Source organism: Dendropsophus ebraccatus, chromosome 10 (assembly GCF_027789765.1).
Source record: "Dendropsophus ebraccatus isolate aDenEbr1 chromosome 10, aDenEbr1.pat, whole genome shotgun sequence".
NCBI lineage: Eukaryota > Metazoa > Chordata > Amphibia > Anura > Hylidae > Dendropsophus > Dendropsophus ebraccatus.
Window position 1 is genome coordinate 91,170,738 of NC_091463.1, and position 12,835 is coordinate 91,183,572.

At 44.1% G+C, this 12,835-nt stretch overlaps 1 protein-coding gene across 3 annotated transcripts in view; it reads left to right on the forward strand.

Moving 5' to 3' along the window:
* LOC138766339 (regulator of G-protein signaling 3-like) overlaps nt 1–12,369 on the forward strand; it is a 51,074-nt gene extending 38,705 nt beyond the window's left edge. For all 3 annotated transcript variants that reach the window (XM_069943878.1, XM_069943880.1, XM_069943879.1), the window contains 2 exons: nt 4,087–4,253; nt 10,798–12,369. In XM_069943878.1, coding sequence (XP_069799979.1) covers nt 4,087–4,253; nt 10,798–10,977 — 347 coding nt within the window. In that variant the 3' untranslated portion in view covers nt 10,978–12,369. The remainder of the gene's footprint in view (nt 1–4,086; nt 4,254–10,797) is intronic.
* The last annotated feature ends 466 nt before the right edge of the window (nt 12,370–12,835 follow it).

Consider the following 12,835-nt stretch of genomic DNA (forward strand, 5'->3'; position numbering starts at 1 on the left):
AGTAAGTGTATGCATGTACAGTATATGATATATGAGCAGTAAGTGTATGCATGTACAGTATAAGATATATGAGCAGTAAGTGTATGCATGTACAGTATATGATATATGAGCAGTAAGTGTATGCATGTACAGTATATGATATATGAGCAGTAAGTGTATGCATGTACAGTATACGATATATGAGCAGTAAGTGTATGCATGTACAGTATACGATATATGAGCAGTAAGTGTATGCATGTACAATATATGATATATGAGCAGTAAGTGTATGCATGTACAGTATATGATATATGAGCAGTAAGTGTATGCATGTACAGTATATGATATATGAGCAGTAAGTGTATGCATGTACAGTATATGATATATGAGCAGTAAGTGTATGCATGTACAGTATATGATATATGAGCAGTAAGTGTATGCATGTACAGTATACGATATATGAGCAGTAAGTGTATGCATGTACAGTATATGATATATGAGCAGTAAGTGTATGCATGTACAGTATATGATATGAGCAGTAAGTGTATGCATGTACAGTATACAATATATGAGCAGTAAGTGTATGCATGTACAGTATATGATATATGAGCAGTAAGTGTATGCATGTACAGTATATGATATGAGCAGTAAGTGTATGCATGTACAGTATATGATATATGAGCAGTAAGTGTATGCATGTACAGTGTGTGCATATGGTGTATGCATATGTGTACAGTATGTGTATGTGATATATGTGCAGTATGTGTATATGATGTATGTATATGGTGTATGTGTGTATATGATGTATAGAGTGTATGCATGTACAGTGTTGGTGTATATGATATATGTATATGGTGTATGCATGTATAGTATGTGTGTAAGTATGTGATGTATGTGCAGTGTGTTTAGGGTGTGTGTGTATGCATATGGGGTGTATATGATGTATACACAGGGGGACTACCAGCAGGAGATATTAAACCACCTTTGATGGCGGCCGGATGGGGGTGGCCGCTAGGTGAGGTAATGTGTATGTGTGGAGGATGGCCGCCAAATGAGGTAGTGTGTGTGTGTGTGTGGGGGGGGGGGGTGTCAGCCAGGTGGGGTAGTGTGTGTGTGTGGGTCAGGTGGGGTAGTGTGTGTGTGGGTCAGGTGGGGTAGTGTGTGTGTGTATGAGTCAGGTGGGGTAGTGTGTGTGTGTATGAGTCAGGTGGGGTAGTGTGTGTGTGTATGAGTCAGATGGGGTAGTGTGTGTGTATGTATGGGTCAGGTGGGGTAGTGTGTGTGTGGGTCAGGTGGGGTAGTGTGTGTGTGTGTATGGGTCAGGTGGGGTAGTGTGTGTATGGGTCAGGTGGGGTAGTGTGTGTGTGTGTATGGGTCAGGTGGGGTAGTGTGTATGTATGGGTCAGGTGGGGTAGTGTGTGTGTGTGTATGAGTCAGGTGGGGTAGTGTGTGTGTGTTTGTATGGGTCAGGTGGGGTAGTGTGTGTATGGGTCAGGTGGGGTAGTGTGTGTGTGTGTGTGTATGGGTCAGGTGGGGTAGTGTGTGTGTGTGTGTATGGGTCAGGTGGGGTAGTGTGTGTGTGTGTATGGGTCAGGTGGGGTAGTGTGTGTATGGGTCAGGTGGGGTAGTGTTTGTGTGTGTATGAGTCAGGTGGGGTAGTGTGTGTGTGTATGAGTCAGATAGGGTAGTGTGTGTGTGTGTGTATGGGTCAGGTGGGGTAGTGTGTGTGTGGGTCAGGTAGGGTAGTGTGTGTGTGTGTATGGGTCAGGTGGGGTAGTGTGTGTGTATGAGTCAGGGGGGTAGTGTGTGTGTGTGTTTTTATGGGTCAGGTGGGGTAGTGTTTGTATGGGTCAGGTGGGGTAGTGTGTGTATGGGTCAGGTGGGGTAGTGTGTGTATGGGTCAGGTGGGGTAGTGTGTGTATGGGTCAGGTGAGGTAGTGTGTGTGTATGAGTCAGGTGGGGTAGTGTGTGTGTGTGTGTGTGTGTGTTTGTATGGGTCAGGTGGGGTAGTGTGTGTATGGGTCAGGTGGGGTAGTGTGTGTGTGTTTGTATGGGTCAGGTGGGGTAGTGTGTGTATGGGTCAGGTGGGGTAGTGTGTGTGTGTGTGTATGGGTCAGGTGGGGTAGTGTGTGTGTATGGGTCAGGTGGGGTAGTGTGTGTGTGTATGAGTCAGGTGGGGTAGTGTGTGTGTGTATGAGTCAGGTGGGGTAGTGTGTGTGTGTATGAGTCAGGTGGGGTAGTGTGTGTGTATGGGTCAGGTGGGGTAGTGTGTGTGTATGGGTCAGGTGGGGTAGTGTGTGTGTATGGGTCAGGTGGGGTAGTGTGTGTGTATGGGTCAGGTGGGGTAGTGTGTGTGTATGGGTCAGGTGGGGTAGTGTGTGTGTATGGGTTAGGTGGGGGTAGTGTGTGTGTGTGTGTGGGGGGGGGGGGGGTTACTGCAGGCAGAGAGGGGGAAATATATTACTATAGTGGATACAGCAGATGCATTATTACTATATAGGGAAAAAAGCAGGGGACATTATTACTATGGAGGGACACAGCAAGAAAATCTTCTTAGAAATGCTTTTACTTGGCAATTTTTCACCACTGGGGTGTACTGCGACTGGTGACAGTGACCCTGACAGGAGCCCCGGCCAGGTGGCTGCCTCTTTCTGTTTAGCCACAGTTGTTATGAGTGGCAGCAATAGAGCAGGGCTAATAGAGCGGTCATTGAGGTTACTAACTTCTGCACTGGGCTCCTTCGCTAACCATTTATGACGACACTCAGAGGGCCCGGGCCCCGGATGTTTTAGGACCCTAGCAACGCCCCTGGTGTGAACGCACCCTTAGGGTACATTCACACGTAAAAGATCTGCAGCAGATTTGATGGTGTGTTCAGTTATTTAGATCAAATCTGCTGCAGATCCGCAGCAGAAAATCCACTTCGATATGCTGTGTGTGAAGCTAGTCTTCCACTGGACTGATACAACCTATACATCTATATGGACTGTGGGAAAGATAGGAAAGGGGACATCTTAAAAACCTAAATAAGATTCAGGAGGGAAGAAATCAGCCAATCAGTGACTGAGACCAGATATTGCTATGGCCAGTTGCTTTTGGGTTTTAGATGTCCGAGACCAACGGAGCACTGGAAGTACTGGTGCGGCAGCTGCGGTGGACCAGATAAGGGGAGTATAGCATGTTTATTATTTTTACCCCAGCCTAACTATAGATTTAGAAAGGTAGGTGCATAGCTATTGCACCGTTTTAGGCAAACATAGCTTTTCACTGTGAATTTTGTTGCATAAAATTTTTCCCCTTTGAAGTCACAGGAAAAACAGAACAGTTCACATGGCCTTTTTTTTTTTATTTTTTTTTTTATGGCTGTGATTATTACAGCTATAAAACAATTGACGTCATTATGTTGAATGTAATATAGCCGTTTCTACTTTTCTGTACATTTGTTACGTGGAAAGACCTGATTTCCAGAAATTGCTTGTGTAAACCAAAAGCAGGCATAAAAAAAAAAACACTCCATAAAACAATTAAAAAAAAAGCTTCCCCATATGTTGTGCGGCTGTTAGGGACATAAGGGAATAGAATATTTTTACACCCTAAAAGAAAAATATTTCCATAAAATAACTTTATTTGTAAACATTTTAAAGCTTTGTTTATCACAAGGATCCACTTAGGCTGGGTCCACACTATGTTTTTTAAATCGTTTTTTGCAACAAAAAAAAAACAAAACATTTTTTGGCCATCAAAAAAAAAACAGATCAGTTTTCATTAGTTTTTTTTTATAATGGAAGTCAATAGAAAAACGGATGCACACAGTTGCATCCGTTTTTTCCATCCGTTTTTCATTGGGGTTTTTTTTTTTTTTTGCAAAAAACGGATTGCAAAAACATAGTGTGAACACAGCCTAAATAAGCTAAAAAAATAGTAGTGACACTCAGGTCATTAAAAAGGGGCTTTCCAGGAATATAAATTGATGGCCTATCCGGAGGAGAAGCCATCGGTGTGCGATTGTTACAGTCCGAACCCCAGAACAGGGAACCTGATATCTTTTTCATATATCTCTTGAAATGCGTTGTGATATAGTAAACCCTGCTGTTTTTCATCCTACAGACGGGCGCGCTGTCTTTCGTGTGTTTTTACAGTCGGAGTTCAGTGACGAGAACCTGGATTTTTATTTAGCGTGTGAAGATTATAAGGAAACGCATCCGAACTTTATCCTGCACAGCAAAGCCCGCAAGATCTATCAGCACTACATCGCGTTTCAGTCCCCTAAAGAGGTAGAGTGCGTTATATTTGGGAATTTGGCAATTTGGGAGTCAAAAAACCTGATCGTAATTGTGCAGTCCAGATCTGTTACCCAGGGTGGAGAACAGCTACAAAGAGCATCTCTCTCTCCAGAGAACCCAACATGTCCTGCTTTACTGGGGCAGCCAATTGATTTAGTTGAGAGTGTAATACCTCATTTTTCCTGCAGGGGCGCTGCAGGGGAAATGAACACTTGTTACTAAGTTTCTTAGCAGATTACAGCTGATCACTAAGAATCCCAGCAGTAAACAGTAAAGGCCAGAGTTAATTTACAGCTACATCACCAGGCTATCTCCTCTAAAGTCAGCACTGCGCTCTCTGACCTCTGAATACCGGCTTTCACACAGGTCCCGCTGTGTAATCCTTTGTTCTCTGCTGGCGACTAATCTTCCTCCTCCCCCCTCCCCTCTCCATAGAACACACAGGGCCCGACTGATGTAAGAGAGTCGAAATTTACTAATAATGAGCAGTGAATGAGAAAGAGGCGGGAGGGGTGGGGGACCTGGGGGAGAGTCTTTGTGAATGCAGATAATGGCATATTTGCCTAATAAACCCAATTACAAAGTTTCTTAAAATCGTCTGTACTTAAAAAAAAAAACGAAACAACAGTGACACTTTAAACCCTTTTTAACTTTATGGGGAAATGTTCTGGAACTGTGGCGTGTGAATACACCCATCTAATGAATATCAGTGGAATGGACTAGATCGATGCAATACGGCCCTGGTAGTCCCGCCCCCAGTGCACCATCACACCTAATTAGCATAAAGATTACTTCAGCAAATTAATTTTTTTTTTTTTAAATCAACTAGTGTCAGAAAGCTATATAAATTTGTAATTTTCTTCTATTTAAAAATCCCGACTCTTCCGGTACTTATTAGCTGCTGTATGTCCTGCAGGAAGTGGTGTATTCTTTCCAGTCTGACACAGTGCTCTCTGCTGCCACCTCTGTCCATGTCAGGAACTTCCAGAGCTTTAGAGGTTTTCTATGGGGAATTGCTGCTGCTCCTGGGCAGTTCCTGACATGGACAGAGGTGGCAGCAGAGAGCAATGTGTCAGACTGTAGAGAATACACCACTTCCTGCAGGACATACAGCAGATGATAAGTACTGGAAGACTGCAGATTTTTGATTAGAAGCAAATCTGTATAACTTTTTGACACCAGTTGATTTGAAAGAAAAAAAATGTTGGAGTACCCCTTTAAACTCCTAATAGCACGGAAATGGCGTTGAGGATGAAGGTAAGAAACTTCTCTTCATCCTCAGTGCCCCGTGCACAATAGGAAGATATAGATAGGTTATAGTCTTCTAACCTGCTCATAGTTTCCCTTTAAGAAAATTGTCTGCTATGGTTAAATATATCCCCCTAATGGGCCACACATGCCCCGGTGGTCCGGATCAGTAAAGCCGATCACATGCTGATCTGTCTGGATGTGTGAGAGATGATGGTGCCCTGCGGTATAGGAGCTGCCGCCGCTCCGCTCTCCTTCTCCTTTAAAGGGCATACTTTTCCGATGACAAAGAAGCTCTTAAAAGAGTCCTCGGCTTAGTAATAATGTTTATTTTACGCCGCTTTCCTCTCTCTCTCGAGCAGTCGGTGTAAAATTAATCACCCTGATCTGCACTTTCCTGGCTGGATCCCCTTTACGGTTTCTTCCTCTAAGGCTGTAGAGAATAATAAGCGGAATAAAGGCCCGGCATTGTATGTGTATACCTGCCCGGGAGCCCCTCTGTCTCCCCCGCCACCATCATGTGGACTGCACCCACCTAACCTCGTGTGGTGCCCGCTTTGATCTCCGCTCCTCTGAATCTATATTTGTTACGGTCTCGGTTTTCTGATTCTTTCCCAGAGATCAGACCAGGGTCAGCAGGGGACAGGGTTATGTCACATGCTAGAAAGCGGGGGCACGGAGAAGAAAGAGAAGGCCCATCACACCACAGAGGACAAAGAGCAGTATAATAGTGCACCCGATAGCAGAGGCAGCATAGTGATAGTGGATGAGGATGAATGTCTAGAGAGTTTGAGTTGTTCTCAGTTTCAGATGGATGGATATTAGAGAGATGGATGGATATTAGAGAGATGGATGGATAATAGATAGATAGATAGATAGATAGATATTAGCGAGAGGTGGATAGATAGATTGATAGATAAATAGATAGGAGATAGATGATAGATAGATATTAGATAGATAGATAGATAGATAGATATTAGAGAGAGGTGGATAGATAGAGAAGTAGATGGGAGGTGGATAGATATCAGATGATTAGATAGTTTTAGTGCAATCACTTATACGCTCAAAAAATGGCATCTTTCCTTGCTCCTTGCTTCACCCACATCATCTGTCTGTAGAACGCTTAGCCTTAGGGTTTACAGGTTTACAATAGGTCAGGAAGATATAAGAGAGAGAGAGAGCTAGAGATAGATAAGAGAAATGCAAAATGAATAGGTGATAGATGGATGGATAGGGGATGAATGGATAGGTGATGGATGGATAGGTGATGGATGGATAGGTGATGGATGGATAGGGGATGAATGGATAGGTGATGGATGGATAGGTGATGGATGGATAGGTGATGGATGGATAGGGGATGAATGGATAGGTGATGGATGGATAGGTGATGGATGGATAGGTGATGGATGGATAGGGGATGAATGGATAGGTGATGGATGGATGGGGGATGAATGGATAGGTGATGGATAGATAGGGGATGGATGGATAGGGGATAGATGGATGGATAGGTGATGGATGGATGGATGGATTGGTGATGGATGGATAGGTTATGGATGGATGGATAGGTGATGAATGGATGGATAGGGGATGGATGGATAGGGGATAGATGAATGGATAGGTGATGGATGGATAGGTGATGGATGGATAGGTGATGGATGGATAGGGGATAGATGAATGGATAGGTGATGGATGGATAGGTGATGGATGGATAGGTGATGGATGGATAGGGGATAAATGGATAGGTGATGGATGGATGGATAGATAGGGGATAGATGGATGGATAGGTGATGGATGGATGGATGGATGGATAGGGGATGGATAGGGGATGGATGGATGGATAGGGGATGGATGGATAGATAGGTGATGGATGGATGGATAGGGGATGGATGGATGAATTGGTGATGGATGGATAGGTTATGGATGGATAGGTGATGAATGGATGGATATGTTATGGATGGATGGATAGGTGATGAATGGATGGATAGGTTATGGATGGATGGATAGGGGATGGATGGATAGATAGATACAAGACAGAGTGACAGAAAGATATAAGAGAGATGTAATAGAAAGGGAAAATTTCTGTACTTTTCTCCTAACAAGAAACTTGGTGATGGATGGATGGATGGATAGATAGGGGATGGATGGATGGATAGGGGATAGATGGATGGATAGGTGATGGATGGATGGATAGATAGGGGATGGATGGATGGATAGGTGATGGATGGATAGATAGGTGATGGATGGATGGATAGGTGATGGATGGATGGATGGATGGATAGGGGATGGATGGATGAATTGGTGATGGATGGATAGGTTATGGATGGATGGATGGATGGATAGGTTATGGATGGATGGATGGATAGGTGATGAATGGATGGATAGGGGATGGATGGATGGATAGGGGATGGATGGATAGATAGATACAAGACAGAGTGACAGAAAGATATAAGAGAGATGTAATAGAAAGGGAAAATTTCTGTACTTTTCTCCTAACAAGAAACTTCTCATAGATGATAACAATCTGTGACTAAAAAAGCACAGGAAGAAAATGCCGAGATAAAGCCGCGTTGTTCTGTATTTTCGTCAGCCCGCAGATTGCGTTAAATTTCTCTAATTGCAGACAATCTTTTTATAAGCCCCGGAAGGTTATATAACAAATGTGCCTCACACGTTTCCAATACTTCAATTAGATTTCCTGTTTTGGATCTTTGTTTCCATCTCGTGCTGAGTAAAAATAGTAAAAAACAGCAGAAAATAGACGTTGGAGAATCGAGACGGGGAGATCTGTGAAATCTTCACGCGTTTTCAACCCTTAGTCATAGCACTTCCCGAGGCAATGACAACTCATCAGCACCCCCTGCTGGTGACTCTAGGACTGCACTGGCACGGGACTGTACGTCGCAGAGGAGATCATCTATTTATATAGGAAGGTAATATTACTGTGTTAGTGTGTGAGGCGAAAAAGGGAAGTATCACAGGAGCTCGGCCTGTCCTCCACTAGGCCGAAGCCTGTGCTGACCATGGCCGTATTATAACTGCCAGCACTGGCATTGGCCACTCTATTATTATTATTTTTTTTTTAATCTACTACTTAACCATGGACATAAAACCTGAGGAGTCAGAATTTCATTGGTCTACAGAAGTATCAGTGTATTTCTTTTACAACTTCAAGTGTCTGTATACTATTGTTCTAGAACCACCGGTGTTAATATGGTATGTCATATGGTATAGGTGTCATTATGTTATATTATATTATAGTCAATGGGGAAATAGCTAGGTATTACCATAGTATTCTTTGTATGGGATGTCTTCAAATCATGCCGCTTTGGGGGTACCTGAGGACTGGAGTTGAGAAACAATGATAAGTTTGTCATTGTTCTAGATAACCCAAATGTCAGCGTGTCATTGTTTTAGGTAACCCCAGTGTCAGCGTGTCATTGTTCTAGATAACCCAAATGTCAGCGTGTCATTGTTCTAGGTAACCCAAATGTCAGCGTGTCATTGTTTTAGGTAACCCCAATGTCAGCGTGTCATTGTTCTAGGTAACCCAAATGTCAGTGTCATTGTGATAAGATGTGAATGGGGTCAGAATTAGGGATGGTCCGAACCGATTTCGGTTCAGGTTCGTACGAACCCGAACCCTCGGTAATGATTCCCGCTGTCTGTCCGCTCCATGCAGTGGGCGGATCCAGCGGGAGGACCGCCTGGAAAACTGGGATACAGCCATAGCCATAGGCTGTATCCCAGTTTTCCAGGCGGTCCTCTTGCTGTATCCGCCCGCTGCACGGAGCGGGCAGACAGCGGGAATCCGATGCCGAGCGTTTGGGTTCATCCGAACCTCGGCGGGTTCGGACCATCCCTAGTCAGAATTATATGTCAGGTGAAGCCACCAATTTCAGTTGGATCAGCCCTTACCTAACGTGTATGGTGGCCTCCTGAGGTGAGAACCTTTTGGGTATATTGGAGTTCAACTACCCAAGCCTTTTGCTCTCAGGGAGATGAGCTGCCACCAGAGGAGTCAGGCAGTGACTTTCTCCTAATTCCCCATTGAGAACACAGATGCACTGGTTAGAACTGAGCATACATGCATATGGGAGGACCAGGACAGATAGCTGTAGGCTAAAAAGCTTATGAGTATGGCCAGCTTTACTGCATTTCTAGACTACCATTACATTTCTTACAGATCCCAGTAGGAATCTGTTCTTTTTTCTCTGTTGGCCAGCCAGGTTTCATTGCTTTTAAAGGGGGGTTTCCGGTGGTTGGCTTTTTTTAATATATTGCTGCTGGTGCATATAAAACAATAAACACGTTATCCTTACCTGTCCAGGCTCCCTCTGCGCCCTCCTCTATTGTCACTGGGTTTCCCCATTGACTGCAGAACCTCCACTTTCCAGTCGAACTTGTCTCTGGAGTGACAGACCACTCAGCCAATCACTGACTGTAATAGGACAGCTCCGCGGCCAGTGATTGCCTCTCCTCACACCCCCGGGGTTGTCCTACTGGTGCCACGGTGTCCGGGGAACACCAGCAACACCAGAAGGACAACACCGAGGGAGTGAGGAGAGGTAAGGATAACATGTTTATTATTTTATATGCACCAACCGCAATATATTAATAAAAAAAAGGCTGACTGGGCAGCCCCTTTAAGAGAGTTCCAAACCTTTCTTCACAAACTGAGAACCATGATGGTGCTGTTTCTGGAAGACAGCGGCTATGTTTTTTTCTATTTCTTCATTACCCTCTTGAGACTCCCTACCAGACTGGATCTTGGCAAGTAGAATCCTTACTTTCCTAGAACCAGTACATATTGAAATTTCCAGAACCAAACAGAATTGTATCCTTAACTGGTGAGGAGCATCAACTCCAAAATATTTCCACAACAGGCAAAATGAAAAGCAAAGGCTCAGACATTTACTTACAGTGTAGCTACCTATAGGTGGCACCAGAGAGACAGCTGTTTTGCATATGTTTCCCATGAAGCATTGCCACAAAGACTTCCCATCAGCTGTATCCTCCATAAGGAAAAACAGGACTGACTCACACAGATGGGTGTTGAGTAGTCATCCAAAGCAGTGTCTCCCAAAATATAAACGCACATGCTCATCCTTTTCTAAAGCCATAGGCCTCTCATGAATGATAAATTCCAAGAACTATTTAAGGAGTCAAAGGAAAGTAGTTCCATTATAAGATTATGAAAGGGTTATTTACAGTAAGAGCAGTCAGACTCTAGGTAGCTCGACCACAAGACCTTTTATTAATTGATATTCCATTTCATTCCTTCTTTTAGGTCAACCTAGACGCTAGCACAAGAGAGTTGACTGAACACAACCTTCTTGTCCCGACACGTACCGCCTTTGACGAGGCCCAACGTAGGATCTACGGCCTAATGGAGCGAGACTCTTATCCGCGGTTTCTGCGCTCCGATCTCTATCAGAGCATGCTCCACCCTCCTAATGGGGCGTGCTGAGGCAAGAGAAGAGTACGGCGACCCGAGGGTGAAAAGGAGACAGCCTGACCCCACCACCATGGGAACAGGCTACCAGAACTTGAATGGACCAAATATAAGAGGTCATTTTGAAGGACTGCATGACCCATGTGGAGGTGGGTTCAGTGATGCCAAAGCCTGCCAGGAGTGGCCATTTTGATCAATGAGTATCTCTTGAAGTATGCCCCATTTTGATCCAGAATGGACCGAAATGCTTCTATGCCATAACCTGCTAGGCTAAGCCATTTCCGAACTGTAGAGCTTTTGCCTTTTTTTAGCTGTTTTGAATCAGAGCGGAGTCAGAAATGGCCATTTTGATTCAAGATGGAGTCTGTGATGTCAGCGCTTGTTGTCTGTGATAGTGTTGGCTAACCTGAACACTAATGGATATATGCAGACCAACAGAAATCTGTTTTTGCCTTGTTGGCTTGACGATGGCCGCAGATGTAGGCCCCAAGCATGTAACCGTGGCCATTTTGAACACTATTAGTTTCCTCTTAAGCCATTTTTTATTGATTTTGGGTACACTGTAATCCATTCCAAAGGCTTCGCCCTATTCTGGGGGTCGTATGGGGTAACATTTCCGTTTCCTAATTTTTTTATTTTATTTTTTTATACGTGTTGTTTTTATGATGGAAGGGTAAACCCTGCTAGAATTAACCATTGCTCCAAACCTGAGAATGTTCTGTGGTGGCAGGTTTTCTGATCCATACGTCGTAGTCGAAGTCAGCCATTTTGAACAAAGATGTCGTGCCAGACGTTTGGCTAAACCCGTAATGTAGGGTGTAAATTTTTGGAAGGGTATGCATGATAGATGGATGGCTCAAAGTGCTGCTCCTTCAGCCCCCGAAATAGTTACCACTCGTAACAGTATGGATAACCTTAGAAGCCTTGCGCCTTTTTTCTTTGCACTGTTAATACCTTTTGCGCCTTCTCTGCCATCTTAAAAGCCTACATATTGATGCACTGAAGCCATTTCCCCCTCCCCCCTTCACCATTATGCACGTTGCTGCCTCAGTTTCAGTGGCCGTGGTAAATATGGCCCACATAGCCGTCACCTCTAAACGTTGTCCATTTTACGTGTATTTTTATTGGTCCATGTGTCCGTAGTCACCATGTTGAAGACGTGTCCGCCATTTTAAGGTCCCTTTTAGTCGGAGGCCCTGTGTACATTACTTTTTTGTTACAGCCTGCTACGTCCCCTCATGACTTCCGTGCTTGAGACCTGTAGAGTATTGTACGTCCTTATTTTTGTGGCTATAAGTACGATATCAGGAAAAAAATAATGTGGTTCTTCGGTTGATGAAGTTTTAATGTTTTTTATGAGTAAATCTGTAATTAGTCTTAAGCACTGAATAAAGATATGCAGTATTGTCCATGCGTCTGGGTGGTCATTTCCCGCACAGACCAGGTTGTCTTTCCTTTGTTACATTATGGACCCATTCATTCACTACCCAAGGTAATTCTTTAAAGGGAAACTTACCTTCATATCCTGCTCCTCTTGGAGGGGTTAAAGGGGAATTCCAGGAAAATGTTACTTTTCCCATAACCACAGGATAGGGGAAAAGTAGGTGATCGCAGGGGTCCAACTCCTGAACCCCAAGCAATCTCCATATCGGACCCCACCGGCTCTGTTATGAATAGAGCCCCGGGGCGGCACGTGACCTGCGGCTCTATTCATTCCTATGGATCGACAGAAAGAGCACTGAGTACATCGCTCTTCCGGCGTACTTGTCTCTTTCCGTCACTCAATAGGGAGCAATTTCCTACTTTTCCCCTCTTCTGTGGATAGTGGAAAAGTTAAAGTTTCCCCTTTAAAGAAAGTGTATTCCCTACTTTT